The sequence below is a fragment of the Schistocerca gregaria genome, chromosome 5, assembly GCF_023897955.1.
Source record: "Schistocerca gregaria isolate iqSchGreg1 chromosome 5, iqSchGreg1.2, whole genome shotgun sequence".
Lineage (NCBI taxonomy): Eukaryota > Metazoa > Arthropoda > Insecta > Orthoptera > Acrididae > Schistocerca > Schistocerca gregaria.
Window position 1 is genome coordinate 37265489 of NC_064924.1, and position 23513 is coordinate 37289001.

At 42.8% G+C, this 23513-nt stretch overlaps 1 protein-coding gene across 2 annotated transcripts in view; it reads left to right on the plus strand.

Moving 5' to 3' along the window:
- The window catches only part of LOC126272017 (cytochrome P450 6k1-like), a 181915-nt gene that overhangs the window by 84371 nt on the left and 74031 nt on the right, over window positions 1–23513 (plus strand). For both annotated transcript variants that reach the window (XM_049974511.1, XM_049974512.1), the window contains exons 3-4: window positions 8959–9197; window positions 16765–17027. In XM_049974511.1, coding sequence (XP_049830468.1) covers window positions 8959–9197; window positions 16765–17027 — 502 coding nt within the window. The remainder of the gene's footprint in view (window positions 1–8958; window positions 9198–16764; window positions 17028–23513) is intronic.

The following is a 23513-nucleotide window of genomic DNA, read 5'->3' on the forward strand; positions in this document are numbered from 1 at the left end:
GCATCCTGTCTCATTCACATGTTATTGTATCCTGTCCCATTCACATGTCATTGCTTCCTGGCCCATTCACATGTCATTGCTTTCCTGTCCCATACACATGTTATTCCGTCCTGTCCCATTCACATGTTATTGCGTCCTGTCCCATTCACATTTTATTGCTTCCTGTCTCATTCACATGTTATTGCATCCTGTCCCATTCACATGTTATTGCATCCTGTCCCATTCACATGTTATTGCATCCTGTCCCATTCACATTTTATTGCGTCCTGTCCCATTCACATGTTATTGCTTCCTGACCCATTCACATGCATCGCTTCCTGTCCCATTCACATCTTATTGCTTCCTGTACCATTCGCATGTTATTGCTTCCTGTCCCATTCACATGTTATTGCATCCTGTCTCATTCACATGTTATTGCTTCCTGTCCCATTCACATGTTATTGCTTCCTGTCCCATTCACATGGTATTGCTTCCTCTCCCATTCACGTTTTATTGCGTCCTGTCCCATTCACATGTCATTGCTTCCTGTCCCATTCACATGTCATTGCTTCCTGTCCCATTCATATGTCATTGCTTTCCTGTCCCATACACATGTTATTCCGTCCTGTCCCATTCACATGTTAATGTGTTCTGTCCCATTGACATGTTATTGCATATCGTCCCATTCACATGTTAATGCATCCTGTCCCATTCACATGTTATTGCATCCTGTCCCATTTACATGTAATTGCATCCTGTCCCATTCTCATTTTATTGCGTCCTGTCCCATTCACATGTTATTGCTTCCTGTCCCATTCACATGTCATTGCTTCCTGTCCCATTCACATCTTATTGCTTCCTGTCACATTCACATGTTATTGCTTCCTGTCCCATTCACGTGTTATTGCTTCCTGTCCCATTCACATGTTATTGCTTCCTGTCCCATTCACATGTTATTGCTTCCTGTCCCATACACATGTAATTGTGTCCTATCACATTCACATGTTATTGCATCCTGTCCCATTCACATCTTATTGCTTCCTGTCCCATTCACATGGTATTGCTTCCTGTCCCATTCACATGTTATTGCATCCTGTCCCATTTACATGTTATTGCTTCCTGTCCCATTCACATCTTATTGCTTCCTGTCCCATACACATGTTATTGTGTCCTATCACATTCACATGTTATTGCATCCTGTCCCATTCACATGTTATTGCTTCCTGTCCCATTCACATGGTATTGCTTCCTGTCCCATTCACATGTCATTGCTTCCTGTCCCATTCGCATGTTATTGCTTCCTGTCCCATTCACGTTTTATTGCGTCCTGTCCCATTCACATGTTATTGCTTCCTGTCCCATTCACATGTCATTGCTTCCTGTCCCATTCACATGTCATTGCTTTCCTGTCCCATACACATGTTATTCCGTCCTGTCCCATTCACATGTTATTGTGTTCTGTCCCATTGACATGTTATTGCATATTGTCCCATTCACATGTTAATGCATCCTGTCCCATTCACATGTTATTGCATCCTGTCCCATTCACATGTAATTGCATCCTGTCCCATTCTCATTTTATTGCGTCCTGTCCCATTCACATGTTATTGCTTCCTGTCCCATTCACATGTCATTGCTTCCTGTCCCATTCACATCTTATTGCTTCCTGTCACATTCACATGTTATTGCTTCCTGTCCCATTCACGTGTTATTGCTTCCTGTCCCATTCACATGTTATTGCTTCCTGTCCCATTCACATGTTATTGCTTCCTGTCCCATTCACATGTAATTGCATCCTCTCCCATTCACATCTTATTACTTCCTGTCCCATTCACATGTTATTGCGTCCTGTCCCATTCACATGTTATTGCTTCCTGTCCCATTCGCATGTTATTGCTTCCTGTCCCATTCACATGTTATTGCATCCTGTCTCATTCACATGTTATTGCTTCCTGTCCCATTCACATGTTATTGCTTCCTGTCCCATTCACATTTTATTGCGTCCTGTCCCATTCACATGTTATTGCTTCCTGTCCCATTCACATGTTATTGCTTCCTGTCCCATTCACATGTTATTGCTTCCTGTCCCATTCACATGTTATTGCTTCCTGTCCCATTCACATGTCATTGCTTCCTGTCCCATTCATATGTCATTGCTTTCCTGTCCCATACACATGTTATTCCGTCCTGTCTCATTCATATGTTATTGCTTCCTGTCCCATTCACATATTATTGCTTCCTGTCCTATTCACATGGTATTGCTTCCTCTCCCATTCACGTTTTATTGCGTCCTGTCCCATTCACATGTTATTGCTTCCTGTCCCATTCACATGTCATTGCTTCCTGTCCCATTCACATGTCATTGCTTTCCTGTCCCATACACATGTTATTCCGTCCTGTCCCATTCACATGTTATTGTGTTCTGTCCCATTGACATGTTATTGCATATTGTCCCATTCACATGTTAATGCATGCTGTCCCATTCACACGATATTGCATCCTGTCCCATTCACATGTAATTGCATCCTGTCCCATTCTCATTTTATTGCGTCCTGTCCCATTCAGATGTTATTGCTTCCTGTCCCATTCACATGTCATTGCTTCCTGTCCCATTCACATCTTATTGCTTCCTGTCACATTCACATGTTATTGCTTCCTGTCCCATTCACGTGTTATTGCTTCCTGTCCCATTCACATGTTATTGCTTCCTGTCCCATTCACATCTTATTGCTTCCTGTCCCATACACATGTTCTTGTGTCCTATCACATTCACATGTTATTGCGTCCTGTCCCATTCACATGTTATTGCTTCCTTTCCCATTCGCATGTTATTGCTTCCTGTCCCATTCACATGTTATTGCATCCTGTCTCATTCACATGTTATTGCTTCCTGTCACATTCACATGTTATTGCTTCCTGTCCCATTCACATGTTATTGCTTCCTGTCCCATTCACATGTTATTGCTTCCTGTCCCATTCACATGTTATTGCTTCCTGTCCCATACACATGTTATTGTGTCCTATCACATTCACATGTTATTGCATCCTGTCCCATTCACATCTTATTGCTTCCTGTCCCATTCACATGGTATTGCTTCCAGTCCCATTCACATGTTATTGCATCCTGTCCCATTTACATGTTATTGCTTCCTGTCCCATTCACATCTTATTGCTTCCTGTCCCATACACATGTTATTGTGTCCTATCACATTCACATGTTATTGCATCCTGTCCCATTCACATGTTATTGCTTCCTGTCCCATTCACATGGTATTGCTTCCTGTCCCATTCACATGTCATTGCTTCCTGTCCCATTCGCATGTTATTGCTTCCTGTCCCATTCACGTTTTATTGCGTCCTGTCCCATTCACATGTTATTGCTTCCTGTCCCATTCACATGTCATTGCTTCCTGTCCCATTCACATGTCATTGCTTTCCTGTCCCATACACATGTTATTCCGTCCTGTCCCATTCACATGTTATTGTGTTCTGTCCCATTGACATGTTATTGCATATTGTCCCATTCACATGTTAATGCATCCTGTCCCATTCACATGTTATTGCATCCTGTCCCATTCACATGTAATTGCATCCTGTCCCATTCTCATTTTATTGCGTCCTGTCCCATTCACATGTTATTGCTTCCTGTCCCATTCACATGTCATTGCTTCCTGTCCCATTCACATCTTATTGCTTCCTGTCACATTCACATGTTATTGCTTCCTGTCCCATTCACGTGTTATTGCTTCCTGTCCCATTCACATGTTATTGCTTCCTGTCCCATTCACATGTTATTGCTTCCTGTCCCATTCACATGTAATTGCATCCTCTCCCATTCACATCTTATTACTTCCTGTCCCATTCACATGTTATTGCGTCCTGTCCCATTCACATGTTATTGCTTCCTGTCCCATTCGCATGTTATTGCTTCCTGTCCCATTCACATGTTATTGCATCCTGTCTCATTCACATGTTATTGCTTCCTGTCCCATTCACATGTTATTGCTTCCTGTCCCATTCACATTTTATTGCGTCCTGTCCCATTCACATGTTATTGCTTCCTGTCCCATTCACATGTTATTGCTTCCTGTCCCATTCACATGTTATTGCTTCCTGTCCCATTCACATGTCATTGCTTCCTGTCCCATTCATATGTCATTGCTTTCCTGTCCCATACACATGTTATTCCATCCTGTCTCATTCACATGTTATTGCTTCCTGTCCCATTCACATATTATTGCTTCCTGTCCTATTCACATGGTATTGCTTCCTCTCCCATTCACGTTTTATTGCGTCCTGTCCCATTCACATGTTATTGCTTCCTGTCCCATTCACATGTCATTGCTTCCTGTCCCATTCACATGTCATTGCTTTCCTGTCCCATACACATGTTATTCCGTCCTGTCCCATTCACATGTTATTGTGTTCTGTCCCATTGACATGTTATTGCATATTGTCCCATTCACATGTTAATGCATGCTGTCCCATTCACACGATATTGCATCCTGTCCCATTCACATGTAATTGCATCCTGTCCCATTCTCATTTTATTGCGTCCTGTCCCATTCAGATGTTATTGCTTCCTGTCCCATTCACATGTCATTGCTTTCTGTCCCATTCACATCTTATTGCTTCCTGTCACATTCACATGTTATTGCTTCCTGTCCCATTCACGTGTTATTGCTTCCTGTCCCATTCACATGTTATTGCTTCCTGTCCCATTCACATCTTATTGCTTCCTGTCCCATACACATGTTCTTGTGTCCTATCACATTCACATGTTATTGCGTCCTGTCCCATTCACATGTTATTGCTTCCTGTCCCATTCGCATGTTATTGCTTCCTGTCCCATTCACATGTTATTGCATCCTGTCTCATTCACATGTTATTGCTTCCTGTCCCATTCACATGTTATTGCTTCCTGTCCTATTCACATGGTATTGCTTCCTGTCCCATTCACATTTTATTGCGTCCTGTCCCATTCACATGTTATTGCTTCCTGTCCCATTCACATGTTATTGCTTCCTGTCCCATTCACATGTTATTGCATCCTGTCCCATTCACATCTTATTGCTTCCTGTCCCATACACATGTTATTGTGTCCTATCACATTCACATGTTATTGCATCCTGTCCCATTCACATGTTATTGCTTCCTGTCCCATTCACATGGTATTGCTTCCTGTCCCATTCACATGTCATTGCTTCCTGTCCCATTCGCATGTTATTGCTTCCTGTCCCATTCACGTTTTATTGCGTCCTGTCCCATTCACATGTTATTGCTTCCTGTCCCATTCACATGTCATTGCTTCCTGTCCCATTCACATGTCATTGCTTTCCTGTCCCATACACATGTTATTCCGTCCTGTCCCATTCACATGTTATTGTGTTCTGTCCCATTGACATGTTATTGCATATTGTCCCATTCACATGTTAATGCATCCTGTCCCATTCACATGTTATTGCATCCTGTCCCATTCACATGTAATTGCATCCTGTCCCATTCTCATTTTATTGCGTCCTGTCCCATTCACATGTTATTGCTTCCTGTCCCATTCACATGTCATTGCTTCCTGTCCCATTCACATCTTATTGCTTCCTGTCACATTCACATGTTATTGCTTCCTGTCCCATTCACGTGTTATTGCTTCCTGTCCCATTCACATGTTATTGCTTCCTGTCCCATTCACATGTTATTGCTTCCTGTCCCATTCACATGTAATTGCATCCTCTCCCATTCACATCTTATTACTTCCTGTCCCATTCACATGTTATTGCGTCCTGTCCCATTCACATGTTATTGCTTCCTGTCCCATTCGCATGTTATTGCTTCCTGTCCCATTCACATGTTATTGCATCCTGTCTCATTCACATGTTATTGCTTCCTGTCCCATTCACATGTTATTGCTTCCTGTCCCATTCACATTTTATTGCGTCCTGTCCCATTCACATGTTATTGCTTCCTGTCCCATTCACATGTTATTGCTTCCTGTCCCATTCACATGTTATTGCTTCCTGTCCCATTCACATGTCATTGCTTCCTGTCCCATTCATATGTCATTGCTTTCCTGTCCCATACACATGTTATTCCATCCTGTCTCATTCACATGTTATTGCTTCCTGTCCCATTCACATATTATTGCTTCCTGTCCTATTCACATGGTATTGCTTCCTCTCCCATTCACGTTTTATTGCGTCCTGTCCCATTCACATGTTATTGCTTCCTGTCCCATTCACATGTCATTGCTTCCTGTCCCATTCACATGTCATTGCTTTCCTGTCCCATACACATGTTATTCCGTCCTGTCCCATTCACATGTTATTGTGTTCTGTCCCATTGACATGTTATTGCATATTGTCCCATTCACATGTTAATGCATGCTGTCCCATTCACACGATATTGCATCCTGTCCCATTCACATGTAATTGCATCCTGTCCCATTCTCATTTTATTGCGTCCTGTCCCATTCAGATGTTATTGCTTCCTGTCCCATTCACATGTCATTGCTTTCTGTCCCATTCACATCTTATTGCTTCCTGTCACATTCACATGTTATTGCTTCCTGTCCCATTCACGTGTTATTGCTTCCTGTCCCATTCACATGTTATTGCTTCCTGTCCCATTCACATCTTATTGCTTCCTGTCCCATACACATGTTCTTGTGTCCTATCACATTCACATGTTATTGCGTCCTGTCCCATTCACATGTTATTGCTTCCTGTCCCATTCGCATGTTATTGCTTCCTGTCCCATTCACATGTTATTGCATCCTGTCTCATTCACATGTTATTGCTTCCTGTCCCATTCACATGTTATTGCTTCCTGTCCTATTCACATGGTATTGCTTCCTGTCCCATTCACATTTTATTGCGTCCTGTCCCATTCACATGTTATTGCTTCCTGTCCCATTCACATGTTATTGCTTCCTGTCCCATTCACATGTTATTGCATCCTGTCCCATTCACATGTTATTGCTTCCTGTCCCATTCACATGTCATTGCTTCCTGTCCCATTCACATGATATTGCGTCCTTCCCCATTCACATTTTATTGCTTCCTGTCCCATTCACATGTTATTGCTTCCAGTCCCATTCACATGTCATTGCTTTCTGTCCCATTCACATCTTATTGCTTCCTGTCCCATTCACATGTTATTGCTTCCTGTCCCATTCACCTGTTATTGCTTCCTGTCCCATTCACATGTTATTGCTTCCATTCCCATTCACATGTTATTGTTTCCTGTCCCATACACATGTTATTGCTTCCTATCCCATTCACATGTTATTGCATCCTGTCCCATTCACATATTATTCCTTCCTGTCCCATTCACATGTTATTGCATCCTGTCTCATTCACATGTTATTGCATCCTGTGCTATTCACATGTTATTGCATCCTCTCCCATTCACATGTTATTGCATCATGTCCCATTCACATGTTATTTCATCCTGTCCCATTCATATTTTATTGCGTCCTGTCCCATTCACATGTTATTGCTTCCTGTCCCATTCACATGTCATTGCTTCCTGTCCTATTCACATCTTATTGCTTCCTGTCCCATTCACATGTTATTGCTTCCTGTCCTATTCACATGATATTGCATCCTGTCTCATTCACATGTTATTGCATCCTGTCCCATTCACATGTTATTTCATCCTGTCCCATTCATATTTTATTGCGTCCTGTCCCATTCACATGTTATTGCTTCCTGTCCCATTCACATGTCATTGCTTCCTGTCCCATTCACATCTTATTGCTTCCTGTCCCATTCACATGTTATTGCTTCCTGTCCTATTCACATGTTATTGCTTCCTATCCCATTCACATGTTTTTGCTTCCTGTCCCATTCACATGTTATTGCTTCCTGTCCCATTCACATGTTATTGCATCCTGTCTCATTCACATGTTATTGCATCCTGTTCCATTCACATGTTATTGCTTCCTGTCCCATTCAAATGTTATTGCGTCCTGGCCCATTCACATGTTATTGCTTCCTGTCCCATTCACATGTTATTGCTTCCTGTCCCATTCACATGTTATTGTTTCCTGTCCCATACACATGTTATTCTGTCCTATCCCATTCACATGTTATTGCATCCTGTCCCATTCACATATTATTCCTTCCTGTCCCATTCACATGTTATTGCTTCCTGTCCCATTCACATGTTATTGCATCCTGTCTCATTCACATGTTATTGCATCCTGTTCCATTCACATGTTATTGCTTCCTGTCCCATTCAAATGTTATTGCGTCCTGGCCCATTCACATGTTATTGTTTCCTGTCCCATTCACATGTTATTGCTTCCTGTCCCATTAACAGCAGCAGTTAAATCTACGAAAGTTAGTGAAGTTTTTCTTTCTTTCACGAACGCAGCTTCGGTATGGGAGGTGTGTGTGTGTGTGTGTGTGTGTGTGTGTGTGTGTGTGTGTGTGTGTGTTTTGAAAACGTCTTTCTGATCTGTATTTTTTTCTAGAGGATGAAAAATTTTCTTTTGTGCTTCAGTGCTCTAAGATGATATTTAAGATTTTAGGCGCAAGATTTATACAGAAGTATGTACCTGTTTCCAAAATATACTTTGTACCCTTGGCTTTTTTTGTGGACTAAAATAACTAATTTTGAAATGGTCACTTTTATAATAAATAAGCTGGTCACACAATAATTAACATTCATTGACACTCATTTACACAGTTGAGTATAAAAAACCGACAACTGTAGCGTATTGTGGTGGTCACAAGTTGCTGTACACTGCTACAATGATTGGTAGACTTTTTTATAGCGATGCCCATCAGTTGGCAACTGTTGTACACGATAAAAGCATCGAACACCACAAATGTGGACATGAAGTTTCCACTGCGGGAAAGTATGTCTGTTGTAATTAAGAGAAAGTAGAATGTAACGTAGAGAATTGTAGCCAGTCGGCGTGGGGAGCTGGCTGGAGACTGCAGACTACACGGCCGCCGCCCTGCCGCCTGCCGCCAGGTGAGCGCTTCGTGGGGCTGTACTCGGTGGGGCGACCGGTGCTGCTGGTCCGCGACCCGGAGCTGGTGCGCCGGGTGCTGGTGCGCGACTTCGGCGCCTTCCGCGACCGCGGCGTCTACCTGGACGACGAGGAGCCGGTCAACCGGCAGCTGTTCTTCCTGCGCGGCGCCGAGTGGCGCGCGCGCCGAGCCAAGCTGACGCCCGCCTTCACGTCCGGCAAGCTGCGCTTCATGTTCCAGGTGACGCCGCCGCCAGCCCTCCGCTATGCGCGCCCGCGACCGAATCGCAGCACACCGAGGTGGCAAAGGCCGTGGCATACCGCGTAATATCACGTCAGACCCGCGCGCCCGACGACTTGTCGGAAGCCCCGTAGAGAAATACTGAGAAGAGATGCCTCTATAGCAGTGCAAATCAGCGAAAGTATTGCCAGTGCAGCATTTTGTGCACAAATCGACCTCTCAATTACATCCCACAAATGTTAGACGGGTTTCAGTCGGGCGTTTTGGATGGCGTAATCATTCACTCGAACTGTGCATAACGTTCTACAAACAAATTACTAACATTTTTGGCCTGGAGATATGGTGAACCCATACAAATTCCATTGTTATGCTGACGAAATTAGATTAGGAAATGAGACACTTCAAGTAGTAATTGAGTTTTGCTATTTGGGGAGTAAAATAACTCACGATCGTCGAAGTAGAGAGCATATAAAATGTAGAATGGCAAGGAAAGCTTTTCTGAAGAAGAGAATTTTGATAACATCGAGTATAGATTTAAGTGTCAGAAAGACGTTTCTGAAAGTATTTGTAGAGAGTGTAGCCATGTATGAAAGTGAAACATGGACGATAAATAGTTTTAACAAGAAAAGAATAGAAGCTTTCGAAATGTGGTGCTACAGAAGAATGCTGAAGATTAGGTGGGTTGATCACATAACTAACGAGGAAGTATTGAATAGAATTGGGGAGGAGTTTGTGGCGCAACTTGACTAGAAGAAGGGACTGGCTGGTAGCACATGTTCTGAGGCATCAAGCGATCACCAATTCAGTGCTGGAGGAAAGTGTGGAGGGTAAAAATTGTAGAGGGAGACCAAGAGATGAATACACTAAGCAGATTCAGAAGGATGTAGGTTGCAGTAGGTACTGGGAGATGAAGAAGCTTACTTTTGTGTTAAGTTAATTTAAATATTTTTATTTGAGCTGTTATAAGTGTTATAACTACTAAGCATACTATTGTAATTAAGGTAATTTATTATATTAAGATATCAATATTTATACTATGACTATTTTAAAACATTTAATTTCATTTAAATCATCTTATCATGCAATAATTTCTTCCTCTCTAAAAAACACACTAGCTATAATTTTTAATTAACATATATGACTTAAAATAAGCAAGTGATATTAATAAAGTATATATTCAGTTAACTTTAATATATTAAAATAAATTATTGATAATAAGAACTTTAAAAACAAGGAGTGCCATAGGGAAAAATAAAATTAACAAAAAACAAAGAAAACCATAGATATACATATTTAAAAATACTTCTAATTTACATATTAAATAACAATATGAAGTGCCTGATTAAAGGGTAAAATATGTAAATAAAAATTACAAAAGAAAGAATTAAACTACCTCCCTTAATATCAAAAACTAAAGTGGATCATACACTTTAATGTAATATAAAAAGATAAGGACATTAAGGTAATGGGTTCATATTCTATTTATAGAGGTATTATCCCCCCTTTTTAATGACCAATTACTCTACAAAACTTCTCATCCTTTCAGAATTAATGATAGGAACGATCCTGTCGTATCTCATCAAACTCCAGACTTGAAGATTGAATAGGGTTAGAGATCAACCTTCTTTCATTTATCCCTCTGTTAACAAGAAATAAAAATTAAATAATGCATGAATCATTAATTAAATATTTTACTATCCAAGCAATAGTATCAACAATATTATTACTTCCAATTTTGATGATTGAAATAAACCCTCAATAGGATGGGAAATAGAATTTATCCATCAATAATAATCAGATCTAGATTACTATTAAAGATTGGGGGTTTACCATTTCACTTTTGATTTCCAGAAGTTGCAGGTGCATCAAGTTGAAATAATTGCCTAACAGTAATAACATGACAAAAAATTGCTCCAATAATAGTACTCTGATAGGGCATTCAAGTACAAACAGCTATTTGAATAATTATAATTCTAAGAATTATTATTGGAGTCATAGGGAATTAAATCAAATGTCAATAAGGTAGCTTCTGGCATATTCGTCAGTCAACAATCTGGGATGAATAATTAGATGGTGCCCTGTCAGAGAAAGTACTTACGAACTATATTTCATTTCTACTCCCTACTAAGATTCATTGCAGTTTTGTTATTTAAGCTAACAAATTTGTTCTTCGTAAATCATATTCATTTGGCAAGAAATGTGAAAACATTAAATTTACGAGGTGCATTCAAGTTCTAAGGCCTCCGATTTTTTTTCTAATTAACAACTCACCTGAAATCGATGAAACTGGCGTTACTTCTCGACGTAATCGCCCTGCAGACGTACACATTTTTCACGACGCTGACGTCATGATTCCATGGCAGCAGCGAAGGCTTCTTTAGGAGTCTGTTTTGATCACTGGAAAATCACTGAGGCAATAGCAGCACGGCTGGTGAATGTGCAGCCACGGAGAGTGTCTTTCATTGTTGGAAAAAGCCAAAAGTCACTAGGAGCCAGGTGAGGTGAGAAGGGAGCATGAGGAGTCACTTCAAAGTTGTTATCACGAAGAAACTGTTGCGTAACGTTAGCTCGATGTGCGGGTGCGTTGTCTTGGTGAAACAGCACAGGTGCAGCCCTTCCCGGACGTTTTTGTTGCAGTGCAGGAAGGAATTTGTTCTTCAAATCATTTTCGTAGGATGCACCTGTTTCCGTAGTGCCCTTTGGAACGCAATGAGTAAGGATTACGCCCTCGCTCTCCCAGAACATGGACACCATCATTTTTTCAGCACTGGCGGTTACCCGAAATTTTTTTTGGTGGCGGTGAATCTATGTGCTCCCATTGAGCTGACTGGCGCTTTGTTTCTGGATTGAAAAATGGCATCCACGTCTCATCTATTGTCACAACCGACGAAAAGAAAGTCCCATTCATGCTGTCGTTGCACGTCAACATCGCTTGGCAACATGCCACACAGGCAGCCATGTGGTCGTCCGTCAGCATTCGTGGCACCCACATGGATGACACTTTTCGCATTTTTAGGTCGCCATGCAGGATTGTGTGCACAGAACCCACAGAAATGCCAACTCTGGAGGCGATCTGTTCAACAGTCATTCGGCGATCCCCCAAAACAATTCTCTCCACTTTCTCTATCATGTCGTCAGACCGGCTTGTGCGAGCCCGAGGTTGTTTCGGTTTGTTGTCACACGATGTTCTGCCTTCATTAAACTGCCGCACCCACGAACGCACTTTCGACACATCCATAACTTCATCATCACATGTCTCCAACTGTCGATGAATTTCAATTGGTTTCACACCACGCAAATTCAGAAAACGTCGCCATTTTAAGTATTTAAAACAGTTCTCATTCTCGCCGCTGGCCGTAAAATTCCATCTGCCGTACGTTGCTGCCATCTGTGGGACGTATTGACAATGAACGTGGCCTCATTTTAAAACAATGCGCACGTTTCTATCTCTTTCCAGTCTGGAGCAAAAAAAATCGGAGGCCTCAGAGCTTGAACACATCTCGTACAACATTCCTATCAGTACTACCACTTGGTTACACCCCCTCCCTCCCTTCCTTCGATTTTTAACTCTTGAATTCCAGAACAAATGTATCTTTTTTTATTAAACATTCAGACTAGCCCCATTAACCTGGATAATCGCTTATGGAAAATAACACAACAACTCCTATAACAGTTACAGTAGTATTAACTACCATTACACTTTATTATCGCACACACATTAGATTTTCAACACTCATTATATCATGCATAGAAAAACTCATTATCAATAAAAATTAAGTCTTAAAAATCAATATTCGTTCTTCCTATAACAATAGTGATTTCAACAATGGGACAGATTTTAAAATTAAACTTCAGTTCATTATCAAACAACTTAAGGTAAATGAACTAACAGCCTTCAATGTTATAATTAAAAGAACAATGTTTTAGGACTTAGTAAATCTTTACACCTCTAAAACTTCAGTCTGGAAACATAATTGAATATAACACCATTAATGATAAGAGAGAAAAATCTCAAGAATAGTTTAATAATCCACCAACTATAACGTCAGTCATTTTACTACAATAATGGTTATTCTGAACAAACCATAGGGCCAATGGTGCTTCATACTTTCTATTTCTAGCATGAGCAGGAAAAGTAGGAACATCGATAAGAATACTATGTGTGCCAAATTACGACAACCCAGATTTTTAATCAGAGATGACCAAATCTTTAATGGTATTATTATAGCCCAAACATTTGTAATAATTTTCTTTGTAGTAATACCTGTTATAATTGATGGATTTGGTAACTGACTCATGCAATTAATAGTTGGAACAGCAGACATACCCCCCCCCCCCCCTGAATATACATATGAGACATCTTAGTTAGTATTTGAAAGACTTCAGTAGCAACTGATCATGAAATTGTTTGTTAACGTGTAGCGATAGTTCCATGTACTGTCCAAGATTAGATTATTATTCTGGCGCATTCTTTTCATACAAAATGTAGGTAGATTTGAAACTTAGTAACTCGCCGTATTGTTCAGTATAAAAATCAGATTGGCGTCCATATTGTCTGTCCCCTGTTAGCAACTGATCCTTTCCAGTTTCTCCAGTAATGGGTATGTTCCCTCTCGCCTGAGCACTCACAAACATTCTCACATACTTGTATTGAATCATTCTTTGAAATTTCTTCTAGCTCAAAAGTATTAGATGGGGCCGCGGTCAGACTAACCTCTGCTAACAACTCTGTCAGGCGTGAAGGTTGTGTAAAAGTGCTCCGAGGTTCGGTCGGCTGTATCGGCAGTTGCTCCATCCTGTTAGAAGTAGCAGTAGGTCTTTTCCTTCTCCATTACTGTTGCCACAAGTTGTTTCAAAATGTTGACAATGTAACACTCCAAAGGCAGTGTCTGATAAAAGAACGTGGAACCAATAATGTGACATGAAGACACTGCACATCAAGCCCCAGCTTTCGAGGAAGTTATGTGGATGAACCGCTGTCGAGAAACTATGAATCTGTGAGCTGACATAACCGTTTAGGTGAAACCAGGCCAAGTCATTCATTGTCACCTCAGTGAACGGCCACACAAAAAACCGCAGGCGCTGAGGAGCATGTGCCGGTTTTAATACAAGAACAACAGACAGTCGGTAGGGATGCACGAGCAGGTGCAAGTGAAGTATTCGTTCGCACGATAGACGTGATACGCTGCTCTCTTGCGACAGGCGTAGGCTTGATCTGTTGGGACTCTGAAACATTTTCTGGTGAACTGGAGCCACATTTTTTAGTGTGCGGACGAGTTCGGAATGTTTTTTTTTTTTGAGTTGTTCAAAACAGATCCTGTGTGACCCCATTTTCGGACTCCGCGTTGCAAAAATGGTTCAAATGGCTCTGAGCACTATGGGACTTAACATCTGTGGTCATCAGTCCCCTAGAACTTAGAACTACTTAAACCTAACTAACCTAAGGACATCACACACATCCATGCTCGAGGCAGGATTCGAACCTGCGAACGTAGCAGTCGCGCGGCTCCGGACTGAGCGCCTAGAACCGCGAGACCATCGCGGCCGGCAACTCCGCGTTGCGTGGCAGCTTGACACCATTAAACTTCTCAGCTAAAAATTCACTACACCGTGGTGGTGGTGGTTAGTGTTTAACGTCCCGTCGACAACGAGGTCATTAGAGACGGTCACTACACCGTCTTCACGGCTTTGTTGACACGTAATTTTGCACAATGAACACCCGCTGCTAAACTGCGAGTACCGTCGTCCCCTCTGTACTGCTTCACTCACTTACTACGGGTGTGGATGTGGCGGGCGCACAGAGGTGTGCGCGTCACACATTCAGGTCCAATCGTATCCACTCGTCTGGGTGGCTTTTATTTGCGCCACCCTGTGTTAAGGTAATAATGACCACGTTTCGGCTACACACGAAGCAACGCTTCCGACACCTCCGAGCGACTGCGTACAGCTGAGGGCAGCGGCTCTCCCTGTGGCAGCCCTCAGTAGGCGGCGTGGTGCCGAGACAGGACGGGCGAGGAGGCGCTTCCAGTTTAAGCTGCAGGTCTTCTCTGGCGCCAGTTCTTCGAGCATCCCGGCAATCTGAGAACCCACATGCCAGGGTGCTCCCAGGGCACGTTTAAAAGTAACGGCTCCAATTTTAAGGCAACTCATCGTCTTGTGAGATTTTCATGTTCGCTGAATGATGAAAAGGAAAACTGTGAGCCCCCTCCAATTCATCTTCCAGCAAGCGATCGTGGCATTGTCGGTACTTACTGGTGGAAGAAAGTTAGTTCCTGTAGTCGATTGATTTATTAGAGATCTTTTTCATTGCAGAATTGGTAGGTCTGTTTAAGGAGCCAATAAGCTCGCTATCTCCTCAGCAAAACGAATGTCTAAATGCATTTTCTGGGTTAATTTTACGAGGCGTGTTTTTTAAGTAAGTACCGCTCTGAAATTTAAAAAAATACGTGCTAAGATATCTCAATAATTTTATTTTTACATGAAAGCCTGAACCTTAATCTACTTTTCTACATAATTTCCGCCAGTATTGAGGCACCTGTCATAGCGTTGTACCAGTTTTTGAATACCCTCCTCATACAAGTCTGCCGCCTGACTTGTTAACCACAGCTGTTTTGACTTCGTCATGGTCTTGAAGACGCTGACCGCCCAGGTGTTTCTTCAAGTGCAGGAACAGATGGTAGTCACTGGGCACAAGATCGGGGCTGTACGGAGGATGATCTAGAGTTTCCAAGATGTGATGAGATCTTTGGTCTGATTCGCCACATGCGGACGGGCATTGTCTTGCTCAACTTCCATGGACTGTTGCTTCGATTCTGGTGTGACGTAGGCCACCCATGTTTCATCGCCCACAAAGATTTGGCTTAATAAATCATCACCTTCGTTGTAGTACCGCTCAAGGAAAGTCAATGCAGTGTCTAAACGTTTGGATTTGCGCACATCCGTCAACATTTTCGGTACCCAACGTGCGCACAATTTTCGGTAATTCAATTGCTCGTTCACAGTGCCATACAAAACACTGCGAGAAACATTAGTAAAGTCATCCCGCAAGGAGGAAATCGTAAAGCGTCTGTTTTCTCTCACCTTATTGTCCACTCCCTGCACCAAACTGTCATTAACGACCGAAGGACGCCAACTCCGTTGTTCATCGTGCACATTTGTGCGACCATGTTTAAATGCTCTCACCCACTTTCTTACCATTCCATCACTCATAATGTTTCCTCCGTAAACTACACAGATCTCACGATGAATATCGATCACTTTTAGGCCTTTAGCACTAAAAAATCTTATAATAGCCGGTACTTCACAGTCAGCAGGACTCGCGATTATAGGAGGCATCTTAAACACTCAGTACACAACGTAAAGAAGGAAGAATTAGACTGTAATGTCGTCAGTGCTTAGATTAAGGTACAGGCTTTCATGTAAAAATAAAATTATTGAGATATCATAGCACGTCTTTTTTTTAAATTTAAAAACGCTACTTCATTAAAAACCACGCCTCGTACATCGCTCCCCGCCTCTGTGTTTTTGACGCCAAGAAGGCTGGCTAACGGGCGCCGCCCCTGCGCAGACGATCGCGGACTGCGGCCGCGAGCTGTCGGCGGTGGTGGAGCAGCTGGCGGCGGGCGGCGGCCCCACGGAGGTGCGCGACCTGGTGGCGCGCTTCACCACCGACGTCATCGTCTCCGTCGGCTTCGGCGTCGAGTCGGACAGCCAGCGCAACCCGGACGCCGTCTTCCGCAACTGGGGCAAGCAGGTGTTCGCGCCGGGGCTCAAGACCAGCTTCGGCTTCCGTCTGCTCTTCCTCAGTCCCAAGATGTCAGAGTTCCTGAGGTACGTTACGAATCATTAAGACTACCGACCTACTATCGGAATAAAGCTGTCACCTGGAGAGATGCACGTAGAGTCAGTGAGCTTGATGTCCGCGTGTAGGATGGGCAAGACTGACCGAGGACAGATTATGATAGCCTAGAGCAGCGGTCTCCAAACTTTTTAGTCCGCGGGCCCCATTGAGTCCTCCACGAAGTCATTAGGGCCAAAATGTACCTAGTGGGATTAGATCACCCTAGCACTCCATGATCACCGTAATGTAAGGCTAAAGGAAAGATGAAATCGGAAAGATGAAAGTTGTGGGAATAGCTAGCACTGAAACTGACTACAATTTTTATTTAATTATACGAGGGCTATCCACAAAGTACATTACGTTTTGGAATTAAAAATAAATAAAGTATTGGAATTTTTTATTATATACAGATGAAAGCCACACTCAAATACTACTTTTATACATAGTTGCCATTTAAATTAAGGCACTTATCGTAGCGATGGACGAGCTTGGAAATTCCTTCGTCGTAAATTCGGCCGCCTGCGCCTTCAAACACGTGGTTACCTCTTCTTGAAGCTGTGCGTCGTCATCAAAACGCTGCACAGCTAACCACTTCTTGATTGCTGGGAATAAGTGGAAGTCGCTCGGTGCCAGGTCGGGACTGTACGGCGGATGAGGAAACAATTCCCACTTAAAAGATTCGAGAACTTCACGAGTGGCATTTGCCGTGTGGGCCCGGGCGTTGTCGTGAATCAGCAAGATCTTTGAACCCAACTTTCCCCTGCGCTTGTTTGGTATTGCTCTTCTGAAGTTGTGCAGAGTTTGGCAATACCTTTCAGAGTTTATTGTAGTGCCTCTTTCCAGGAAATCCACAAAAATCACACCTTTTCTGTCCCAAAAGAAGAGGTAACCACGTGGTTGAAGGCGCAGGCGGCCGAATTTTACGACGAAGGAATCTCCAAGCTCGTCCATCGCTACGATAAGTGCCTTAATTTAAATGGCAACTATGTAGAAAAGTAGTATTTGAGTGTGGCTTTCATCTGTATATAATAAAAAAATGCAATACTTTATTTATTTTTAATTCCAAAACGCAATGTACTTTGTGGATAACCCTAGTATAATTTTGATTGGTTTCAGATTTGATTGATTTCAGATATCGAAGCAAATTCAAACGATATCAAGATATTTCAAAATCCCTTTGACGTCGATATAGAAGCGTTACCCGCAGAACGTCAGTTTGAAATTATTGATTTGCAACGTAGCGACTTTTTTGAAGAAAAACATTCAAAGTCAACATTACTGGAATTTTATTAGTGTCTTCCATCCACACAGTTTCCCAATTTATGTAAATTTGCCCGAGGCTTTTTTCCCGATTTTGGCTCTACTTATTTGCGTGAAAAAACTTTCTCCCAAATGAAACATGCAAAAAGTATTTACAGATCAAAATTAAGTGATGAGCATTTAAAGTCGCTGATGATAATCTCTACAGGTAAACTTGATCCACAACTGGAGGTAATTATGAAAGGAAAGTTACAGCTACATAAAAGTCACAACTTATCACTAAGATGTTAATTTTTTTTTTCGTGGATACTCTAACACAGTGAGTTTTCAAGATATAAATTCATTATAGTTATTTTTATACATCAGTTACAACGAAAATATCCAGTATCACTATGTACACCAGGTATTGCATTTTCTTTAAATTGCCTTTAAATAAAAATATTTTATACTATTTACTTGCTATGTGTATTTTACAACGTAATTAAAAGAAAGTGAAACCTCGATTAATTAGAAGCATCTTCCATAATGATTGATTAATAAGGCTAGCCACCGAAGTGGCGTCCATTTGAAAGACTTGCACCAGACTCGTGAGTAGAATAAAATGCAAAGAATTTTTTTATTTAATATGTTTCCGCCAAACTCCTTAACCGTTCTTTTTTTTTCACTATCGCACGGAGAATGGTCTGTCTGTTTATCGTGGATAGCCACAAGTTTATCCATGACCTTCCGCTTTGTAAAGATAGAGCTCCGACAATGTCGTGGCGTATTGGTCGCGATAGGCCTCGAAACTCAATTGTTGGCAGTATAGGTACCATCTCAAATATTTGGCGGGCTGGATACCGGGTATGTCCGGCCAGCTAACGCAGGCCGGTTTGCCGGCCCTCACGGGCCGGTTTCGTACCGCGGGCCGTAGTTTGGAGACCCCTGGCCTAGAGGTTCGGCACAAGCATTTCGGAAACTGCATGCCTTGTCGGGTGTTCGAGGATTGCTGCGGTGAGTGTCTTCAACACGTGACGAAACCGAGGTCAAACCACGTCCAGACGTCGTCGAGTTGGGCAGTTACACCTCATAACACATGTCGCACGTCGCAGGCTACACAGACTAGTAAAATAGAACAGGCGGCGAACTGTGGCACAGCATTGTGCATTAAAGTCTCTGGCCAGCATTAGAGTACAATTGTGTCTAAACACACAGTGCGCTCAACACTCCTAACGATGGGTCTGTGTAGCCGACGAACCGTGCGTGTCCTAATGCCAAGACCACGACATCGGCAACTACGAGTGAAATGCGCGCGTTGCCATCGGTAATGGACATTGCTGCAGTGGCAGAGCGTCATTTTGTCAGATAAATCCCGATGCCCTCTTCATCATGTGGACGGGAGGGCCCGAATCCTTCGTCTTCCAGGGCAACAGCTCCTTGACACCTGTACTATGGAATGGAGACAAGCTGGCGGCGGCTCCATTGTGACCTGGCGAACGTTCAAGTGGGCATCCGTGCGTCCAGTGAAACGCGTGGTAGGCACCACGATGGCCATGGAGTATGCAGGTCGCAGACCACGTACAGTCCTTCATGTTTCACAATGGCAGCGGTATTTTTCGGCAAGACAATGCGCCATGTCACAAGCCTAGGACTGTGATGGAGTCGTTCGCTGAACACAGGGGCGATGTTCAAAAAAATGTGTGTGATATGTTATGGGACTTAACTGCTAAGATCATCAGTCCCTAAGCTTACACACTTCTTAGCCTAAATTACCCTAAGGGAAACACACACACCCATGCCCGAGGGAGGACTCGAACCTCCTCCGGAATCAGCCGCAGAATCCATGACTGCAGCGCCCCAGACCGCTCGGCTAATAACGCGCTGGGTACAATTGATGTTCTGGCACCCCAACTCGGCAGACTGAACGTGGAGTCAGAGTTCATCGCTCCCCTCCCCGGAATTTTTCGGGAATTAGGCGACTTGTGTGATGTAGTGCCAACTCCCTCCAGTGAACTACCAAGACATTGCTTCCATGATACGACGCGTAGCCACTCTTACCCGTTCCTAAGTCGGAATAGATAGGTGGTCACAATGTTTTCACTGGTCAGTGTGGTTTGTCAATAATCCGTCTCATTAGTTTCCTCAGTAGGCACTGTGACTAAAAGTCTTCACGGTTTTTTAAAAACGCATCAGTTACATGTAGTATGTGAGACTTATTTTTTATCTACCAAAGTCTTTATTTTTTTCAAACGACAATATTGTCTCCTTCAAAGCAGTTCCCCTCGGCGCCTACACACCAGCGCAGCCCTTGTTCCCAGTCTTACTAGCAGCGCTCAAAGACTTCAGCTGGCACAGCCTTTACGAATTTTGGTCAGATTATTTTGAATATCCTCCAGAGTCCCACAATGACGCTGTTTTAAGACATTTTTCAATGCCAAGGTTCAAAAAAGTCATACTCAGATCAGCTGAATAGGGGGTCTGTGGGCAATAGGAATGCCTTTTGAGGTTAAAAACTCCTTCATGGAAGTAGCCATGTGACATGGGACGTTGTCATAATGCAGCATCCACTTGTGTGCAATATCCGATCTCACTAGTTAGCCTTTTCCTGAGCCTTTCGTGGACATCTTTGTAAAACATTTCGTTGACTTTTTGTCACCCATCATCCTCCTCGTTAAACGCGGATGTGATCTCACAAGATGTTGAAGATCTCCATGAGCGAGGTTCATGTTCAACGTCCTCTCGGCCTTCCAGGAACGATCTGTGCCAGTGAAAACCTTGTGCCCTTGATAAGCAATCTTTCCTAAATGCATGTTTCAACTTTTCAAAGGTCACATCGCATTTTTCCCGAGTTGGACGCGAAACTTGCTCTAAATTCCACTGTTCCATTTTCGTACCACACTGCAGAAACACAATTTCACGGATGGCGCTGTCGAAAGTCACCAGACGGCTGCATTGAGCTGAAACTCGGCCTGAACATTTGGAAGTAATGAACACACACGTGTGCACTAGTAGGACAACACAGTGTTGGCAAATCGCTCTCATTGATTTCAGCTTTTTCTCACGCACCTCGTACTTATAACTTGAACCTTTCTAAATCTGTTACCACAACGAGTAAGCCAGTGACTGCTGGTAAGTCTACGCTATCTTCTGTAATAATTTTTATAACTGACTAGTTTGATACTGTGCTTTATTCCTTTCTACCTTTACTAATCCCTTATCTGTTTACACCACAGCTGATGCCTAAGCAGTCATTTCTTCCGCTAAGGTATCCAAAATTTTTTTCCTCGTCTATTTTTCCCGTACGCCTCTACTTTATGCATCAGTCCCCTTCACTCTTAATACCCTTTATGCTGCGGCGTTCTAAATGGTTCTAGGTTGTTTTGCTGTGAACGATAACACAATTTTCAGTCACACATAATGCAATTGTCATGGTATACAGTTACCAAAATATTCCTCTACTCCATGTGAGTGTTTAATAGTCTCCCAGAAAAATTCTTGTATGCACATACTTCTCTTCTCCTGTAAACACCTACTGATGACAACACACTTTGCTTGACGATGATTTGTAGCATTGCTTCATACAGTAATTCATTTCAGTACTCAAAATATTTCGTTTGCTGCAGATCTGATTTGAAACATGCTGTCATTCGCCTACTAATGATCATTTTTGTCTTGGCATAGTGTCCCCTGCCAAGAAACAATTGCCTATTGCACCTTATAAATATTGTCCATTGCATTCAACAGAAGCCAGAATGTTTATGTTGGTTTTTCAAGTCGGCAGCAGTACACGTTCGCTTTCTGCTCTCTGGCATGACGTCTTCCACTCTGCCCTCCTCCTTAGTCCCTTGGTTTTCCTGTGTCTGTAGTAAATTGTCAGCATGCATCTCTCCACTGCCCGTTGAGAAGCTCTGCTTCTAAAAAGTTTCCCCATTAAGGGTCCACGATTCGCGGTCGAAACTGGTGGCACACGCTGACCGCCGACCTCCAGTTCCAGGCGCGTCACGGGGCTTGCTTTTGGAGGCCCTCTTTGGTTTACTGGCAGCGCTTTTAGTCATCCTTACTTTTCTGTTGTCCATCCAGTCAGTGTCTTTAACTACTCATCATCATCATTTGACTGATTATGCTTTTCACCGTTAGTCTGGAGCATAAAATTCCTCCATGATCCCCTATTCAGTGCTAACATTGGTGCCTCTTCAGATGTTAAACCTATTACTTCAAAATCATTCTTAACCGAATCCAGGAACCTACTCCTTGGTCTTCCCCGACTCCTCCTACCCCCTACTGCTGAACCCATGAGTCTCTTGGGTAACCTTGCTTCTCTCATGCGCCGGCTGCGGTGGCCGTGCGGTTCTAGGCGCTGCAGTCCGGAACCGCGGGACTGCTACGGTCGCAGGTTCGAATCCTGCCTCGGGCATGGATGTGTGTGATGTTCTTAGGTTAGTTAGGCTTAAGTAGTTCTAAGTTCTAGGGGACTGATGACCTAAGATGTTAAGTCCCATAGTGCTCAGAGCCATTTTTTTCTCTCATGCGTGTAACATGACCCCACCATCTAAGCCTGTTCGCCCTGACTGCTACATCTATAGAGTTCATTCCCTTTTTTTCTTTGGTTTCCTCATTGTAGACACCCTCCAGCCTATTAGTATATGCAATCATCCTAGCTACTTTCATATCCGTAATCTCAACCTTATTGATAAGGTAACCTGAATCCACCCAGCTTTCGCTCCCATACAACAAAGTTGGTCGAAAGATTGAACGGTGCACAGACAACTTAGTCTTGGTACTGACTTTCTTCTTGCAGAAGAGAGTAGATCGTAGCTGAGCACTCACTACATTAGCTTTGCTACACCTCGCTTCCAGTTCTTTCACTATGTTGCCATCCTGTGAGAATATGCATCCTAAGTACTTGAAACCGTACACCTGTTCTAACTTTGTTCCTCCTATTTGGCACTCAATCCGTTTATATCTCTTTCCCACTGACATTACTTTCGTTTTGGAGATGCTAATTTCTGATCTAGCTCTGAAATATTACTTTGCAAACTTTCAATCGAATCTGCCATCACAACTAAGTCATCCGCATATGCAAGACTGCTTATTTTGTGTTCACATATCTTAATCTCACCCAGCCAGTCTATTGTTTTCAACATATGATCCATAAATAATATGAACAACAGTGGAGACAGGTTGCAGCCTTGTCATACCCCTGAAACTACTCTGAACCATGAACTCAATTTACCGTC